At 37.0% G+C, this 20,463-nt stretch overlaps 2 protein-coding genes across 2 annotated transcripts in view; both read left to right on the forward strand.

Annotated features, from left to right (window-relative positions):
* Positions 1–3,701: 3,701 nt before the first annotated feature.
* Positions 3,702–20,463, forward strand: part of LOC121735701 (stress response protein NST1-like) — a 138,130-nt gene continuing 121,368 nt past the window's right edge. Inside the window, exons 1-2 of the mRNA XM_042126604.1 lie at positions 3,702–3,796; positions 4,491–4,583. Of these exons, the coding sequence (XP_041982538.1) occupies positions 3,717–3,796; positions 4,491–4,583 (173 nt within the window). The 5' untranslated portion in view covers positions 3,702–3,716. The remainder of the gene's footprint in view (positions 3,797–4,490; positions 4,584–20,463) is intronic.
* On the forward strand, positions 16,157–19,204 carry LOC121735704. The gene is made up of 3 exons (XM_042126617.1): positions 16,157–16,693; positions 18,127–18,718; positions 18,763–19,204. Exons 1-2 carry the CDS (start codon positions 16,507–16,509, stop codon positions 18,687–18,689), a joined length of 750 nt encoding a protein of 249 aa, XP_041982551.1. The 5' UTR covers positions 16,157–16,506; the 3' UTR covers positions 18,690–18,718; positions 18,763–19,204.

The following is a 20,463-nucleotide window of genomic DNA, read 5'->3' on the forward strand; positions in this document are numbered from 1 at the left end:
TCAGGTGCAATAGGCGAAACACAGATGTGCTTTTTAGATACTTTAACTGAATGTAACTTAACGCAGTTTAATTTCTGCAAAAACATAAATGAAAGAATATTAGATCTGGTTCTTTCCAATACTCAATGTGTGGTCTCAGCTTGTGGTTCACCGCTGGTACCTGAAGATGCCCACCATAAATCTCTAGACATAAACTTAATCCTACGAAGCCAAAAGCCACTAGAAGTTAAGCCACGAAAAAAGCACATATATTCCTTAGGTGACTATAACAAAATTAACTGTGAATTAAACAACATCAATTGGAAAGATTGTCTTAACAGAGGTTCACTTAATGACGCAACCACTATGTTCTATGATTATTTATAAACTCAAACTCAAACTCAAAATTTTTTATTCAGAATAAATTTTTTCAAATATTCTCTGAACGTCGGGGCTACACAGATGCCTACCACCGGTTCGGGAACTAACCCGGCGAGAAGAACCGGCGTAAGAAACTCGCACGGGGCCATCTTTTTCTAAAAAGATGGAAAATTACAAAAAATATATTATTATAAAATAACAGTGTCATTATGACTAAATAAAATACAACGAAAGTACAATTATTATACATATTATAATGAAACAGCTCTGCAGGGGGCGACCTTATTCCCATGGTGTACTATCATTCATGAAATCAGTAACTTTATAGTACGCTTTGGTACACAAACGTTCTTTAACAACTTTTTTAAATCTATTAATTGAGAGATTTTGAACGCTTTCTGGGATCTTATTATAAAGGCGTATACATTGACCTTTAAAAGAATTTTTGACTTTAGTAAGTCTAGTCACCGGAATTTCAAGCTTATGTTTATTACGAGTATTTCTCCCATGGGTATCACATTTTTTCGTGAATTGATATATATTCTTTTTAACATATAATACATTTGATAGGACATATTGAGAAGCAACAGTTAAGATTCCAGTTTCCTTAAATTTTTCTCTAAGTGAAGTATTACGGGCCAACTTGTAGATTGCCCGCACAGCTCGCTTCTGCAGCACAAAAATTGTATTTATATCTGCAGCATTGCCCCACAGCAAAATGCCGTAGGACATAATACTATGAAAGTAACTAAAATACACTAGACGTGCTGTTGTTTCATCTGAAAATTGTCTAATCTTACTTACTGCATATGCTGCTGAACTGAGTCTGTCGGCCAACCCAGCAATATGAGGGCCCCACTGAAGCTTGGAGTCTAGTGTAATACCTAAAAATACAGCTGTATCCACTAGCTCCATAACATCACCATTTAAAAGCACATTGGTTTCCGTTTGCCTTACATTGGGCAATTTGAATTTAATACATTTTGTTTTTTTACTATTAAGTAAAAGATTATTAACACTAAACCAATGTACAATCTTTGAGAGAGCATTATTTACTTCGTCATAACACGCATTAAGCCGTTTGATATTGAATGTAAGAGATGTATCATCAGCAAATAATACTATCCCATGTTTATCTTTAATTAAGAATGGCAGGTCATTTATATAAATAAGAAACAGGAAGGGTCCTAATATAGACCCCTGTGGGACCCCCATTTCAATTTTTGCACCAGCAGATTTTTTACCGTTTATCTCAACCCTCTGAGTTCTATTTGACAAGTACGATTTTAGGAGGGCGAGTGCTGTGCCTTTTATGCCATAGTGACAGAGTTTCCTGACCAATGTTTTGTGTTGCACGCAATCAAAGGCCTTTGAGAGATCGCAAAAAACTCCTAGAGCATCCTGCGACGTCTCCCAGGCATTAAAAATACTACTGATCAATTCAACGCCTGCGTCTGTAGTATATCACACCATTAACTCTCACGTTCCTCAAAAATATATAAATAATAGTAGAAACCTTTCAGCTTGGTATAGTTCTGCCTTAAAAAAAAAGTACTTAAGGAGAAATACAAATTCTCAAATCCTAAATATTAATAAGTGTTATACGATAACGTTTAGCCGGGCAGATAAGACCATAAAGAACCTTTCCTACTCACTGCGTGAACAGTCTTTAAAGAAAGTATCAGAGATTCGTGACCTAGGCGTTATTCACGATTCGAAATTCTCATACTCCAAGCATCTGGATCACATTATCTCGAAGGCCAACAAGTCGCTTGGATTTGTAATCAGAATGAGCTCCCAATTCAAAAACATAAAAATTCTAAAAGTACTGTATTGCTCGTATGTACGTAGTGTCCTTGAATATTGCTCCCAAATTTGGAACCCTCAGTACATTACCTATATTAACAGGCTGGAATCCATCCAGAAACGATTTGTGAGATTTCTACAATATAAATGCGGAACATCTGACACTGACTATGAATCGAGATGCAGAAGATATCACATGCTAACCCTGCATCTCAGTCGTCAAGTAGCTGACATTTGCACATTCGTAAATATTGCCCAAAATAAAATAGATTCCTCCCTTCTTGTTTCCAAAATTACCCTGAAAGTCCCTTCCCGCTCATCCAGAATATGCTCCTTCAACCCCTTTTATATTCCAATTTCCCACTCCAATTATAGGAAGAATTCCTTCTTCGTTAGAACACCTGCTTGCCTGAATGATTTGAGTAAACACCATGACATTGTCATTTTTAATTCATCTATGTATGCTATCAGAAAGTCAATCAATAAAAATTGGTTTGAAGCTGGTCACTGATTGTTGGATTCATTACTCTTGTACTATGGATATTATTATTGGGATTGCTTTTGTAACGTGTACTATTGTATCATTGCTAAATACTTTTGTCTACCTAAATGTAAAGCAATGTTGTTAATGTTTAGACTTCTATTTGTGGAAACATGTTAATAGTGCTTAGATACTAATCAGCTTTAATTTTTAATTTAAGTTTTATCACTGTATGTTTTCCGTTCAAATAAAAATAAAAATAAAATTAATTCTTAATGAGTAAAAGTAAAGTAAAAGTACTTAAATCGGTTAAGTTTTGGAGAAGGAATCAGCGGACAACGAATCGAAGATTTTCTGTTCTTTTATTAGAACTGTTGTCGTGTTGTCTCTATCGCGCTCTGCGGTGGAAGACTTGAGATTGGTGAGACAGCAATACATTTTCAAATACCTATTTTCAGTTTCTCTCGCCCCTGGTGTATCCTCTTAAGGCGCAGACAGCTGCCAATTTGATATCTTTGTGCAGTTTTCTAGACGTATGTATTTCATTGATTGGCACAAAAAAATATATGTGATTTTTGATTATATTTGGGAAAGCTTGTTCGATTTAAATAATAAAATAATGTACTCCTACTGGATGAAAAAAAAAATAGGTACCAAAGTCACATCTTTCGGGAACTTTAAACAGTTCTTACTAAAGTAATAATACAATCTATGCTTTAAAATTTTGTTTATTTGATACCTTTTACAAAAATCCAAAGATTGCCCGATTTAATTTTCGGCTCTGACATCTAGGTTTCCCACAATATTTATTTTTCCTCTAACAAACGAAAAATGTATCCACGCTTCTGAGTGAACATTTCACATCTCTCTCTCTCGCATGAAAACCGACAGTGATCGCTGAGGCGCGGTGCTATGTGGACGTGTGACGGATTTCGCTCTGCCGATATCGTGATTTTAGTGTAATTGAAGCGTTTAGTTCTGAAAATTTGTATATAGGTATTTCTCATTGTTTTATAATATTTTAAGTTTATTTTGTAAATATTTGAAATTATATTGCGCGTCTGTAAAAATGGGTGACAAGAAAAATAAAAGACGTCCAGCAAAAAAGCGACAGCTTCGTGAAAGCCAAAAACACATGATGGAAGTAAAGTAAGTTCAATTTTATCTATTTTCTTGTTGCGTACTTTATTTTGAAAAAAAAAACGAACAATTACGACCCCGAATCAAAATATTTCGTCACTCTCAATGTGTTTTAGGATAGCCAGGATCGTTGTGTCAAATAAAACATAAAAAAACTGTATTACGATTGATTACGATTTACGAAAATCCTCTAAGATTCGAACCATAGACCTTGGAAATTGACATAATAATGTTATCACAATCGTTGTGATGACATTATTTATGATTATCAATTTCCAATCGGCCTATGGTTCGAATCTTCGAGGATTTTCGTAAATCGTAATACAGTTTTTTATGTTTTATTTTATCACTGATAATAATTTTGCTTTGTATCTGAACATTTATGTTGGAGTTTTGCACTCCAAAATAAATGTTCAAAAAGTTAAAAAAATCACCACTCATAAAGTTGATTATTTCGTTAGCCTATGTTTTAGGATAGCGTCGCGCGTCGGGGATTGTTCTGATAAATCAATATTCAATCGGTCTATGGATCGAGTTTCAGAGAATTTTCGTAATACTTTTTATGTTTTTTTTATCACTATTAGCACAGAATAAATAATAGTACAAGTACTATTAGGTACAAGTACTATTAGGTACAATGAGTTCATTTTGCTTTGAATCTGAAGTTTTATTTAGGCCTTTATGATTTAAATTTTTATTTCAGGCGGCGGAAAACCATGGATAGTGCAATTATTGATAACCCAAACGAATCACCAAATGCCAAATCAGATCCAGCGGCAGGCAGTATGTTGGAAAGGTAATATAAGTTTAATTAGGTACCTACTTATTATAAGTTGTAAGTTGTAACCAAACGTCCTTCACGACTACGAAACACAGCGCAAGGGCTGTTTCACGCCGGTTTTCCTGTGAGTCCGTGGTATTTCTCTAGTCGAGTCGGCCCATTCGTGCCAAAGCATGGCTCATTCATTGTATTTTTTATGATCCAGTTTATCTATTACAAGCTATTTTAGCCTTTTTATGATATTATTATGATTTAATTTTTTTCTAGTCGACCGAAAACGATGGAATTAGATAATAACGCAGTGGAAAATGTAGCAAATGCCAATCGCAATATATATGTCGCAGCCCACTGGTTTAAATAGCCGTTCAATCAAACAGCTAGCCCTTTGACTGAACAACGGCATTCAATCACACGGCTATACGTCGTTTAGCCGACTTGTTGACTACAACGTTCAACACTACAGCTAGACGACGCTTAGCCAACTGGTTTGTTTTTGTTTTGGCGGGGGGCTGCGCCTCCTCTATTTGACGGCGGTCGCCGGCTGCTGCCGCAGCACGCTTGCTGCGCTCGCTCGGCTCCCTCTGCGTTGTGGTCTAAGTTCTAACCTAACCTAACCAACTTTTGGACTTTCTGGATTGTGTTTGTTTTTGTTTTGACGGGGGGCTGTGCCCCCCGAACCCCCCTTTCGGCAGAGGCTGCGTCCATCCATTTCATAATCCCGTAGTTTCTCCTCGAATATTTGTTGAAATTTTAATTCACTCTTTTGTGCCTCCACAATTTTTGTCTCTTTAATAACACTTGTAACTTTTATTAACTACTTTCTTTCCGAAAAACAACCACAAACACCAACAAACACCTGCTAGTTGACGCCATATTGTAAATAAAACGCACCTAGCGCCGCAGCGGTGCGCGCTGAACTACTTCAATTAGACGGCGGCTTTTGAATCAGCTGTAGTGTTGAACGTTTTGAGCGACAAAAATATTCAATATTAAAGCTAGACGTGTGATTGAATGGCGTTGTTCAGTCAAAGGATCCCCCCCCTGGATCATGTTGACGTCCCTACTAAGTAAATTATCTAGTACTGTGCTAGTACTTTTATCTATAAAAATTAAAAAATAAGAAAACGAATTTTTGCCATTTGTTTGCAATACTTACAAATTACAATATTTTTAACGAAACGAAACGAATTTTCAACTAGCTTATAAAAAATCTGATTTGCCCCAATATATAATTTTGAAATAGTAATAAAGAATGACATCATACTATAATGTGCATTAGTATTATACTAGAGATCGCCCAATGGTCCAAATTCGACCTTAGTTTCAACAACAACATATCCTAACTACCTACTACCTATATTTTATAAAAAAATATTGACTTTATCATATTTTTTCAACTCTTGTTTCTGGGACTCAGCTGATCTCAAACTGGCCGTGAAAGCATTGTCTTATAGTATCTAAGATTCAATAAAAAAACTTTAATCCATTTTCAATTTGTCACCTTGTTGTCAATGTTGTCAACAGACTTCAACCATAAATAAAAGAGTATACTTCGTATGTATAGGCTTGTCACTCAAAAATCTGTCATTTTTCTTAGTGTGTGTGTTGTAGTGTGTGTAATGTTTTATTTGTAAAAAAAATCTATGATAAAAGCACGGACGTAAAAAAAATACGGACATATCCTTCTTATAATCACGAGTGAAGCCTAGTTATGGCCGCCCGTGTAGGACGTGTGCGTGATATGAGGGTTGCCATATAAATCATAAATTTCCCTACTTTTTAAATTTTGTAAACTCAGACAAGTTAAATGTATTTTTTATACTTAAACATTATGTTTTTTTCGCTTCAGAAATGTAAGCGGTTGTTAAAGATGTCATAATGAAAATATTATTTTTATGACACAATAGATAGAAAAAAAACACATGTTACGTACAGAGAAGTATATTATTTACATAACATTATTAGTAATAATGATTATGTACAAACATTTACAATAATAAAATTATTACTAGCTATTTGACACGAACAAAATGACATTTTCTAAAAATAATTCCTAGCTACATAGATTTATCGCCCCCGAAACCTATATACGAAACCTGTATACGAAAAGATATAAGATACTTAAGTCCCGTAACCCGTTTCATCAAACAATCAAGTAATGTTAAATAAATAATGGCTTGTTAAATCAGTTAACGGCCTGTTAGAGCTATCGAGAGTTCTACCATGCGCTAACGTCAAATCAAATCACCTAACATGGTGTTAAATTTATTCCTGGTCTAGAGGTCCATTCAATATTTTCATTCCTACTAGGTCTCAATGACGCTCGGGTGACTACACCAATAGCACCTTCCCTCCCCTACTACTGAAGGAAATCTAAGACAGGAACTTTGAAAACTTTTTGTTCCGTCGGCAGGATTCGAACCCGCGACCCCCGGCTTGAGCTACCGACAGCCCACCCACTGAACCACAGAGGTCGTCAAACAACAATTATATCCACTTTTGTAAATTAAGAAATTAATAGGGGTGTAGACTATTTTTAGGAAATATATTTATTTTAGAGATGTACCATCAAGGAAGTTGATTCCTATGCAATTGACAGACCAACGTTATTTGGTCGAATACTTATGTCAATTCAATGTTAATTGTGATCTGTCAGCTGGGTTTGACGTAACGCAACCAAACTACTTATGTCTCCGATTTGCATAGGAATCAACTTCTCTGATAGTACATAAGTATTTTGTTACACCTAAAAATATGAATAAAAAATTAATACACTCTTATTTCAATTAAAAAAATCACTTATTAAATATAAAAAATATTATAAAGTTAGTATGTCCATTTTTATAATACAAACAAATTCTATAATACAAACTCTCAAAAAAACAATAATTTGTATTAGATTTCGTTTACTGTCTACACCCCTATTAATGTATTCCTGCCTAATTACTGGTCAATAGTATGCTAAATACTTACATGACACTAATAAAAGACAATAAAATTTATTATTTGATTATTTAAAAATAATTTAAAATTTTCCCCGGTTTGGGGAAAATTTCCCCACTTTGTTATGGACATTACTGACCTGTTGAAGTTGAATTAATATTTACATTATTTTATCAAAATACTTTAAAAATATGTTATCTTACCTATGAAATATTATTCCTTGATGTTTTTTGTGTAAGGTTGTATTGTTCTTGCACCATTTTACAACACAAGATGGCATATTTATTTTTATTTATGAATGACAAAGACGTGTCACCGCGATGCAGTCTAATTGCGTAATGGCGGTACGATCGGCTTATTACAGTGCGAGTGCGTGTGCAAGATGTGTACGTATGATCGCCTGGGCTTATTAAGGGTGCTTCACTCATTTCTTAATGGCGATCCGTCCGTATTTTTTTTACGTCCGTGGATAAAAGCATAATTTCAAAAAAATATTAGCTCGATGCACTCCTTCACCATATAAACTATAACTGTGCAAATTTTCATTCACCTACGTTTCCCTATTGTTCGTCAAAAGGGATACAAAGTTTTTGGCTCACGTATTGACATAAAGATATGCAGTGGCGGGACGGAGGTGCATGTGCCTGGTACTCCAGAGTTCGTGTCTCCACTATCGGCACGTGACTTATCAGTACCACTAGTACCAGACACAATGACTCTTATCACAGTCACCGTCAGCAAGTCATGACCACATAATAATATCATACAGCATACAGCGGAGTAACTCAGCCAGCCTGATTCTGCAGACTGCATCGTATTGCAACTTCAAGTTGTCTGAAATTACGCTAATGTGTGCGCGCGCTCGATTCGAACGGTTGTGTTAATAATTTTAGGTAAAGATAGTAAACTGTGTTTTATAATCTGCCATCAGTAGTCCGAAAACTGATCGATCAAACGTATAGGTACTTACATAAATCCTACTTAAATACTGAAAATAGCGTACCTCCTTTGGTACTCCCTTTCCCATTTAATTTTTGTAAACAATCTTAAAAATTTTACCTGTCACATTATTCAAGTTTACCTCATCGACTTTATTGTCTATTTGTTAATCGCTTTGTACTAATGCTAATCAGGGGAATAAATTATGACACCATCGTGAAGTGGAGTCAGGTTGAGTGTGAATCACCAGAAGTCACGACTATGACCAGCTAACGGCCACGATGGTGACTGGAGGACAAAGAGCATGACTCAGAAGTCAGAGCGGAGGTACAGAAATTACATAAGAAAGACATTGAAATCAAGTGCACCAAGGGTTTCATCACACAATCCGTTTAAGCACTTGTTTGCCCATTATTTTATTAAAAAAACGAGCTTTTGCCCACGGCTGCGCTCGCGATAAGAAGTATAATTATATACAAACATTCATCCCTTATTTGAACCCCTTGGGGTTGGAATTTATCAAAATCCTTTCTTAGCAGATGCCTACGTCATAACATCTACCTGCATGCCAAATTTCAGTCCGATCCGTCCAGTGGTTTGGGCTGTGCGTTAATAGATCACTATGTCAATCAGTCAGTCAGTCACCTTTAAGCTTTATATATTTAGATAATCTGTGTGAATTGTGAGATAACAAAATTCTTCCATTTAAAAACAGTCTGAGATAAGATAATGTTTAATGATTGACAGATTGACAAAGTTAACCAAATTGCTCAACTTTCAACTTGGAGTCTCATAGTCTAAAAGAGAGCTCGGTCTCATAGTCATTATACAAACAATCACACCCTCGCAACAAAACTGTGTCGTGTAAATGACAAACACATAAAGTTATAAATAACCGACTCCGCAATAAAAAGGTAATGTGGGGAAAACATTCGAAAGTGCACCTTGGCCGGAAAGGTTAAGGATTGTGCTATTGGCATTTAAATTAAAACTAATTTAATGCAATAATAATTGTATCAAAATTTTCATATTACGTTAACGAAAGAAATGACTAAAGTGAATATAATATGAAGTAGCAGCTACCAGCCGTGTTTAATATTAAGATTCAGGATATTTGAGATTCAGGAAAATTCAATCTAGGAAATTACCACAACAATACATTTTCAAATAGGTACAAGGGTTTCCGACATAAACAACAATAACAACTTCGATGATTCAGGAATCAAAACAAAGAGGCGCGTGTACATCCTCAAGAGCCTTCGCAATAACAAAAGTAATCCCATTTTAATTGAGTTATTACGAGCCCTGAACGACGCGGCGTGGGCACATCCATCCATCAGCTCTCGACCTCCAGATAATTGGCAAATTTGTTAAATGTTCAACAACTTAGTAACATTCGATCTTTTGTCTCCCATTGTTTCGCCCGATAATAACGGTTTGGCGACTTGGCGAACTTTGCCATTGTTGGGTCCATTGGAATGCTATTTTGGAAGCGCTGGTGAAAATTAGGTGTGATGGGATGTCATTCGTCAACAAATAAAGAGTCTTGAGACATAACGCGTATCTCATCAGAACTAGCCCCGCTCCACGTTATCGTATCGACAATCGATACGTTTGCGATACGAAAGTTCGTGCTGGGCGTACAAGTTGTGGTGATTTCTTAGTTGGTGGTGCTCAAATCTGTGGTAAAACTATGAAGAATACTCGTAAAAATATTCTTCGTAGTTGGAGCATAGATTTGAGCACTTGCTGATTTTGTTGCGAGGCACTTTACTTTTTCCCGATGTTTCAGGTGCTCTCACGGGTTTCGAGTGTCCGTTTTGCTGAAATTACCCAAGATTCATCTCGACGCAAAATATATCGCTCCTTTAAGTTAGTTAGTATTAGATTGAAGCTAGAAAATTATCTCGGCTTATGTGTCGTGACTCGTCACGTCTACAGGAGCTGCCGGTGTCGTGACACGTTCGGTAATTAGGAGGGCTCCGAACATAAATTAGTATTTTTATGTTTTAGCGTGCGCGGATCGCGTGTCCGACGGCTCAGTCACTTTTATACGTTTTTTACAGTTATTTAGACTTCGTAATTAATAACGAGCTGAAAGCCTTCATTTTGAATGCATGAAAATAGCGCTATTGCCGTGAATAATTTCCGACAAGCTGGTGTTAAATGTTAAGTTAATTTTTAACCGACTTCCAAAAAGGAGGAGGTTATACGTTCGTCTGTTTATATATATATATATATATATATATATATATATATATATATATATATATATATATATATATATATTTTGAAGGTTTATAATTTTCATGCTGCTTTTCTAAAGTTACAAATAAGCAGCAAATCGACTATTTATCTGTTTTTGAGTTTTCGCTACTCGGTTACAAATTACAATGTTGTGTGTATTTTTAGAGGATTTTTTACATCGTCCGTAAAGTTTTGCTCACACAAGTAGTGTTTGTGTTTGCACAGCCCGAGCTTGTCCACATCTTATCGTCGACTTAACAGAGATAAACTTGTAAACTTTGTGGGTGTACACATTTGTTGACAGTTTTCATACAAGACCGCATGACATAATATTTGATAATTGTACGATATCTTTAGAGAACAGGCTACTATGCAGAACCACTTCGTTTGTTCCGTGAATATTAAGGTGACGTCTGATTACGACTTACGAGTACAATATACGATAGACCTACAGGCTACAGCACACTGCAACTATTAGTATATTTCTCATTGTTTCATCTTATAAATTTTAATTTGTTTCACCTAGGGGGTGAAACATTGGCATATTATGGTTAACTTCAATAGGGAATCTGAAAAAATGGTATTGCATCCGTTGTGCTCGTTTTATACAATATTATTCCAGTCACCACAACAGCTGTACTATGTCGCTATATCTGAACTGTCAGCGAGCAAACACCTCAGATAACCACAAGGGTTAGTCTGTTTGTGCAGTGCCTGGCAGGAGGGGGGAGGAGGGGAGAAGAGGGGGAGCCAATAGGCAACACGTGTAAGGAGAAACCATAGCTTGTAGATTAGGTCACAAAGTATAATACAATGTATGACCACAGATTTTAAAGCTCTTGACTCTTGAGTCTTGAGGGAAGATGTTATCAAAAGATGTTGCTTGGTGTCCGTAAAAGTCTAAAGAACAAGAATTGTATCCACTCATAAGAAATAATTTGCATTTTGTAGTTAAAACCAAATGATAGTACCTTTGTATTGTAACTAGTTATTAGTTATATCAGTATGTTATCAGTTATCACTGAAGCCACCTTTGTCTACCGAAGTTAAACTATGCATGAATAAATGAATATTACTACGCTACTTGCGATATCGTTTGTGCGTAGTTCGACTACACGTAAACGAAAAATCGGCCTTTCTTATCTCCTGACTAGTAAGGGGGGGGGGGGGGGGGGTTTCAGGCCATTTATTGTGTGAACAAGGCCGGGGGTCATAAGCAATTAGTGTTTTCGATAGCGCGTTTGTTCTGCTCCGGAAGCGGAAAGCGGGGAGGGGGGAGAGAGGGGAGCGTTCGTGTCGGGAATGGCTGTGTTAATTAACTATAAATTACTTTAATCCTACATTATAACAATCTTATCTTCGTTTTATTTCTTTATGTCACAAACAGGGTGCTTGGAAGGCTCCAGTTCAAATAGTTCCAAACGTGTAGCTACTAACTGAACGCAATAAAGATAAACGTGAAGAACTATAATAATTTATTTGTAACTGTAACGTGTGGTGTCTAGGTATAATTAATCATTCATCATGTTATATGATATACTTACCTATCCCTTTTTAAATTACTACTTCAAGCAATAACTTCTGAACGGATATCACCTTTGGTATAGCAGTAATTAAGTTAATGTGGATCAATTAATATTCATATCACAATCTTATATGTATAAGTATAAAATTCTCGTGTCACAATGTTAGCACTTAGGCCGTGTACTCCTCCGAAACGGCTTTACTGATTTAAACCTTTATAATATGCATATTCAGTGGGTCTGAGAATCGGCTACTGGGTACTTATTTTATTGATACTTATGTACATTTGTTGAATAAATAATAGTAAATTATGACAACTCGAGAGTCGAGACTGACGGCGACCATTGTTTGTGCGACGGGATAGCGATGGACGTTGCCATGGTGACATACTTATTTAGTCACTTCAATAAAATAATACGGGCGAAATACTTTATATGGCAAAGAAACGTTTGCCGGGCCCGGGACAGCTAGTGTTATTATAATATTTAATTTGTAACAAAACCATCTAAGGTACTTATACCGAACCAACTAAGTATAATGCTGACAAACAGACGGCTATAATTAGCAAAGATTTATTATGTAATATGTATCGAAACGATAACATTTATCCCGAGACTAATGAATAATGATGGGGTATGGTATGCCTTATGGCGTATGCCGTATGCCGTAGGGGGTATGGGGATATACACCGACATGGGCGTTACACCTAATGGAAGTAAGCAGAAGAAAAAAAAAATATGTAAGTATGTATAGTTACTTTGTCTGCTAAGGGTTTAGTCTTCGCATGCGAATTGATACAAGTACCTATTTCTCTAGGATTGTGACATCGTACAGCAAAATAGTACTGAATTCTAAATTCTAATATACATATTATACTTAATAATAATTAATAATATTGTAACGATTGACTTTTAAGAGACTACCACTTTAGTTTATTGAACTTGGTGAAGCAAGACTGCATCGAAATGTAATTGAAGATTTATCGTGCAGCGTGCTTCTGTAATGTTCGGGCCACACTAACGAGAAACGCCGTTAATTATCGCGTAAATTCTAAAACACGTTATAGCATTATCGCCTTTAATTAGTGGCATGTAAAGGCGATAATGCTATAACATGTTTTAGAATTAACGCGATAATTAACGGCGTTTCTCGTTAGTGTGGCCCGAACATAATGAAGTGAATTTGTGCACAAAATCTACTTTAGAGGGTTCCGGGGTTTAAACGTTTTAAATACATACTTACATACATTATACATTCATAATCCCTTAAAATTAAAATCAAACCTTTGATTTTAATTTTAAGGTAAGTAAAGTATTTTAACCCTATTGTTAAAATGTTAACACAAAGTCGTCGATACCATATAAGGTAAGACCAGTTCCGCTGCACCATCAGATGATAGGACCGGACCATTAATTGTCCGTCCCCGATGACAAACAAACAACACAACCGGTCCGCTACCGGACAAACCGCTTCGTCGGTGTTTTCATTCGAGTCTTACCGCTTGACTGTCCGCCTAGTCAGGTTGGAGTTTCACGACCACAGAATTACATAAACTTTGAATGTAACTAACTGTACTTATTAAGCTATAAGTATAACCCGCAACTCCGTTGCACCATAATTGGTTTATAGTATGGGAACCGTATATTTTTCAGGGATAAAAAGTATCTTAATATGTCCGACTCAATGTATCTCCATTAGAGATGTGCCGACTAGTCGGTAATGCTGACTATCCGGCCACTTTCGTAGTCGGCGAATAGTCGGTAAAAAAGCCGATTATGCGGCTTTTTACTTTTTTCATTTTTATTTTTTACTATTATTGGAATTACATTAAGTTAAAGAAAAACCTTGATTATTTATGTGTTCATATCACACTCAATCAGTCTTACACATTTTAAAGTCGTAACCCTGTGCCTCAAAATAAACAAAAAGTGGTTTCAACTAATCAATATTCAAATCTCGTAAGAAACTTACTGCTACTGTATTTATAGCACACTATGTTCCGCATAGCAACAATCTTAGGGTCAATTCATACCGCAACGCGACGAGGCGAGGCGCAGCGCGACATAAAGTATGGATTTGACAGATTCCAATTGCGTGAATCTACGATACGCCCTTTTCATTTTTTGCTGTTCCATTGCTTGTTTTCTGTAGAAAACAAGCAATCTAAAACATCTCCAACACGGTTTTTTACTTACTTGCCGATTTCGCTGATTAACAGACGTGATTTAACAGTTAAAATACAGTATTTCTATAAGTTTTAATGCACAACATGTAAGATCATTTCAATTATAATCTAATGTTGGAGCTAGATTTTTGTTTTTTTTTAAGTATTTTTAAATAATCCAACTCAAACCCGTGACAGTTTTGTGATTTTTGCTGTAAAAGGTGTAGAATATTATCACCTGTTTATGGATTGTATTGATGTATTAACGGTATGAAAAAAATACAATGTACTGTTGAGAAAGTCGTCTATACAATGTTGGAATTACTTTTTCCCACTTTAATATGAAATAGTTGAGTAAAAAAATATGTAACTCGGCAAAATTTTAGAGAAAATGGGCAAAGAATTGCTGTTAATTTCGGCAACTTGGAGCTGTAATTCATAAAAAGAAAACGACAGAAATAATCTATTAGATAAAATTCTATCCGATTCGTGAAAAAAGAAAAGCAAATTGTGCCAAAAAACACGATTCAAAACAGCCTAAATCTCACATTAGCCTTGCGGCGAGTAATATAATGTGAGAGATTTAGGTTGTTTTTAACCGACTTCCAAAAAACGAGGAGGTTATATATTCGGCTGTGGATTTTTTTTTTTTTGAATCGTGTTTTTTGGCACAATTTGTTTTTTTTTTCCTTTTTTCTCGAATTGGATAGAATTTTATCTAAGTATATAGATTATTTCTGTCGTTTTCTTCAAAATTTCGACAAGATTCCGTATACGGACTCTTGAGTACATAATATTTGTCGAAACCCGACCTACGGTGGCTCAAACCGCATCCCGCAGTGCGAACAAACGTCTGCGGTGTCGCTTCCTGCGTATGCGTCGGTTTCGAGGAACTACATAATATACCCTTATTCTAGGCATGGAGGGTGGTTAAGTGTTCTTGCATGACAGTCGTTCCCAGACGCATCGACTAGTTCCTCTGGACCAAGACTATGACGCTTGGTTCACACGGCTGAGGGTTGCCATCACCCAAATTCCCTTCGCCGGTCAGGCACGACAAAATTCCCGCACATTTGACCGAAATGTGGTTATTTCCCGGACACCTCTTAAACAGTATTTACGATAACGTCTTGCCAATTTTTGCTTTTTCAACAAGAATTTGTAAAAATCTGACTAACTCAAGTCCGTGCAAGAAACCGTGTGTATGCTTAGCGAGTTTTTATCTTTCGTTTATTGCCGAATGCCGCATGACTTAGAAGTTAAATTTCTCTCTTCAAAAGTGTCTAGATTTCAACCGGACACTTTTCAAAAACCCGGCCGGACGCACCCCGGACTAACTTCAAACTAGGACAAATCCGGGGAAATCCGGACGGATGGCAACCCTGTCACGGCACAATCCTGCACTTTTTTGCAGCTTTACATACGTCATAAGTTCATAACTCATAACGAATGAATAGTGGCGCACACAATGCAGACCATAATATTATTATAGAATCATTCCCACGTCGATTGTACGTGTGTGAAATATGGGGGCAAACGAGCAAACGGGTCACCTGATGGAAAGCAACTTCCGTCGCCCATGGACACTAACAGAAGAGCTGCAGGTGCGTTGCCGGCCTTTTAAGAGAGAATAGGGTAATAGGGGAGGGTAAGGAAGGAAATAGGAGAGGGTAGGGAAGGGAAAAGGGTAGGGGATTGGGCCTCCGGTAAACTCAGCGCAAACGCTGTTTCACGCCGGTTTTCTGTGAGCCCGTGGTATTTCTCCGGTCGAGCCGGCTCGTGCCGAAGCATGGCTCTCCCACGTCCAATCCATGTCATCCAATCGTGTCCACTACAAGCCATCGCCAAACAAATAGCTACATATAATAAAAAAACGTGCAAGACAATGCCGTGTGAGCCTGGCCTTAGTAATAGTGGCGCATATGTACAATGTATAGAACGGCCATTCACACGTCGATTGTACTGGAACAAATCGTGCAGACTGCAGAATTATGCCGTGTGAACCAACCGTTAGCTTTGTCTCTTTCATACGGCACGTTTTTTATCGAATAGCAACCGACTGAACGTAGTACGAGAGCGTCTTTTGGAGAGGCCGTACATATTTTATGTTTGTTCTTCAAAATGGTTGAGGAATATTCCATAGATAACGAACTATTAATCTCTTTAGTGGAACAAAAGCCCGTTTTATGGGATAAAACTATGGAATTGTATAAAAATCGCGTCGCAACTCAAGCGGCTTGGAAGGAAATCCTGGTAATGATTGTTCCTAATTTGGAGACAAAGGAAGAAAAGACAAGACAAGCCTTAGGTACGTATCTCTTATTATTATTAATTAATTAAATTGCTTTAAAACATAATTATTAACTAGCTCTACTAATGTTGTAGATAATATGTAGTTCTAAACTAGGGCTGGTATAAATAGTCAGTACTCAAGATGCATCTCGGTCTCAAGACTCGGTTCAGGCTCTGTGATTGGTTGGCTGTCAAAATTTGGACCAATCATAGAGCCGAACCGCGTCTTGAGAGCGGGTCGCATCTTAAGTACTATTTATACCAGCCTAAGACTACACGGGAAAAACAATGAATGTCACCGTTTTTGTGAAACTGATTTTTAATGCCAGGGAAATATTCTATTACAAAAATCAGAATTGGGTAAAATCATCGTAGTCAAGTGTCAACTGTTACTTATAGGGACCGTGCAGAAGCTATAGAGGGCGTTGTAATTCGACAGTAGCGTCACGGTGCGAGTAGTGTCTTTTATCTGTGACAAAAAGTAATTTGTGAATTGTGAGTCATATTCACTGACCTCTATTAAACAAGTACGCTGGACTTAAATGATACCCACCTGCTTTTTGTGCCTATCCTACTACCAATGCAATAAAATATTCTATTCTACCTATTTATATTGTGATCAGCGCCCTCAATGCGGGGGAAGAGAACTAAATCTGATGTAACTTGCAATTAATAGCCGCTTAATCGCTATTGGTTGTAGAAACTAGTATTAGTTCCAAGTACTCCCACTACTGCTATCAGCGCCAATATGGCGACTTTCAAACGTCATTTTACGTCAGATTGGGGGCGCTGATTCCGCTTCAAATAGGCACAAAAAATAGCTGTCATTTCAAAGGGTATTGTAAGGTAAAGTAAAGCGTACTTGTATAAAGGAGGTCAATAGTCATATTGGTTTCACATTCTCTTTGACACCGACCACCGACGCGACGCTTCGATCAAATATTCCTGAATCATCGAAGCACCATCTAGTCTTTTTTTTATTTTAGAATCATATAAAGGGATTAAAATTATTATACTTCGATATTTTTATAAAATAAGGGGTCAAACGAGCATACGGGTCACCTGATGGAAAGCAACTTCCGCCGCCCATGGACACTCGCAACATCAGAAGAGCTGCAGGTGCGTTTCCGGCCTTTTTAGAGGGAATAGGGTTGGCCGTAGGGTAATAGGGTAGGGGAAGGGAGGAGCTGGGACATAAGCCGGCATCCACTATACAGAATATTACTTTAAATCTATTATTTAATATATAAATTTATATTTAAAATACAGATTTGGTTCGTCACATAGTATTAGCGCAATTTTTGGGTACATTGGGCACAAAAAATTGTTTTGGTTTAGTACCGTATTTAAAAAAAAATAAACATACGGGTTAGGGGAAGTCGGCTTGTATGCACGCCTCGCCTGTGCGTGAACGTATAACTACCAACTTACCATATTTGTATTTTACAGCAAAACTCATCATGCAAAAGTGGACTCATATAAGAGACAGTTATCATCGGTCATATAAAAAGATACAAGATCAGAAGAGGTCAGGAAGTGGCGGCAAAACAGCTAAGCCTTACGTATATAGTAAACAGCTATCTTTTCTGCAGAAAGTAATACAACCTAAAGAGATAATATGCGATGTTACCGCCGAATACGACACAGAATCGGATAATAGCACAGAATACGAAAACCAGAAAAACGATGCTGAGGTAAACGAAACATTCGAAACATACTCTATAGAGACACATGATAATATGACGTTGACGACAGAGAGTCCAATACCTAAACGTATAGCTAAAAGATCTTTAGAGAATGCCATTAGTCCTGTAGACGCGAAGATAATTAAATTTATGGACTCTTATTCAAATGAACCTAAAACAATGAACCGGCATCTTTCGTTTTTTAATGGGATATTACCATCACTAGATAAGTTTGACGACGATGAAGTCCTGGAATTTCAAATGGGAGTGCTACAATTGATCAAAAAAATTAAAAACAATCGCCAAAACAGTCGTCTAGTCCATTGAAATGTTACGTATGAGCTTTGAATTTTTTGCCGGCGAGACCGTTGATGCCTTCGATACCAATATTAAAGTACAACCAAGAGTGGATTCGTCACCGATGACAGGATGACGTCTGCTCCCTGTGACATTTGTGAGAAAACTGCGGCTATTCGTTTTACACGATTCACGAATAAAAATCTACCACGTGAACATCCAGCTGATTGTACGTTCAAAAAACGAATTTAAAGAAACGTGCAGGACAATGGTGGTTGCTTGGTGGTTGGTCAATCGTTCGGAAATTAAATATCTCGTCAATAACAATATCTTATCTGTAATTAAATGAAGATTTTGAGTTTTAACCTAAGCCCCAAACATTACTGTCAAAATCTCCAATAATTAATTAAAACAAAGTAATTAATGATTGTCTCTGAATGCGACAGTTAGCTGTTAGTTATAAATTATACTTAATTAAGTTCAGCACCAACTACTTCATACAGAATTTAATGGTGTCTAACAAAATAGTATGTAGAAAATGTAAATATGTAGGTAAAGTATTTCGTATATTTTTTTTTGTATTATTTTCTTTCCCTTTACCTTGCTGCGAGTATACTGTTACCGTGACAGAACTAGCAGACAACAGTATATACGTGATGAATAAACAAACAGAATATTATACAATACCTATGTATAAATGATTTTGCGATAGCTCATGGCTCTTACATAAGGCTGTATTTTTCCGATATTCATATTACCACTCTCGACCTTAATACTATATCAATAAGTAAGTATAGTAAACATCATCAGCCTATTGCCGTCCACTGCTGAACGGCCTCCCCCAATGAGCGTCAGCCGCCAACCATTCCGATCTCGGACAGCCATCATCCACCCACTGCCAGCCACTTTCTTCAAATCATAAAATCAAATCAAATAAGTAAGTATAGTAAACTGTAATTCCCAATGTTAGTACAGTGTAAAGGAGTAAAACTGTACATTAATGATGGTTGTAACAGTTTAGCCCAAACCGTGTCGTGTGTAGGAGGTGGCAACATCTTATGTTCACTATTTTGTAATCATACCTCGAATGCTAACTTCGACCGCAAACTTAGGTAACTTTACTTGCGGATGATACAGCATTACAGACTGTGATCGAAGTATTACAGAATACAGGGTTTTGGCCAACCATACATTCCCACCACTGTATCTCCTCTGTCGCACGACGCTGAATCTCAAGGTCAACGGGTAAAACTCCGGCTAACACGGGCAAGGCTTCGGTACTTATGTTTCTGTAAGCTTTGCATAAGAATATAAGAGCAAGACAAGAATACAGGGTGTGAGAATCAGACACCTCACACCGATTCAAAGAGTTTTAAGTAGTTTTAACAGTAACGTCAAATAAAGAAAAATATTGACCCTAGCCCCTAGGCCCTAGCATTTCCTGCGATTTGTTGCGTGTAACAACAATCACGTAGAAAACACATTTTGTCACGATGAAAGTCCTTCTTTGTTGAGGTAGGCAGGTAGGAGGCATCAGGCAGGCCCTCCACAGCCTCGGTACTTCGGTAGCATTAAAATTTAAACCTACCTTATATTATCTTCAGTCCACAGCCTCAGTAGCAAGCAATCAAATATTCATTGTTCTCCATCACATAATATTATGGATGGTAATTTTCACAAGAGGAACTTTCCTATCTGTTCGTTCAAGGCTGCTTATAGAGATTGGAGATACGCACGTGTATGTAAATCCGCAGCACCCGGCGACAGGCGGCTGCGGTGTTGTTGTTAGTTGTTACATCACGGG

The sequence above is a fragment of the Aricia agestis genome, chromosome 17 (genome assembly GCF_905147365.1).
Source record: "Aricia agestis chromosome 17, ilAriAges1.1, whole genome shotgun sequence".
Classification (NCBI taxonomy): domain Eukaryota; kingdom Metazoa; phylum Arthropoda; class Insecta; order Lepidoptera; family Lycaenidae; genus Aricia; species Aricia agestis.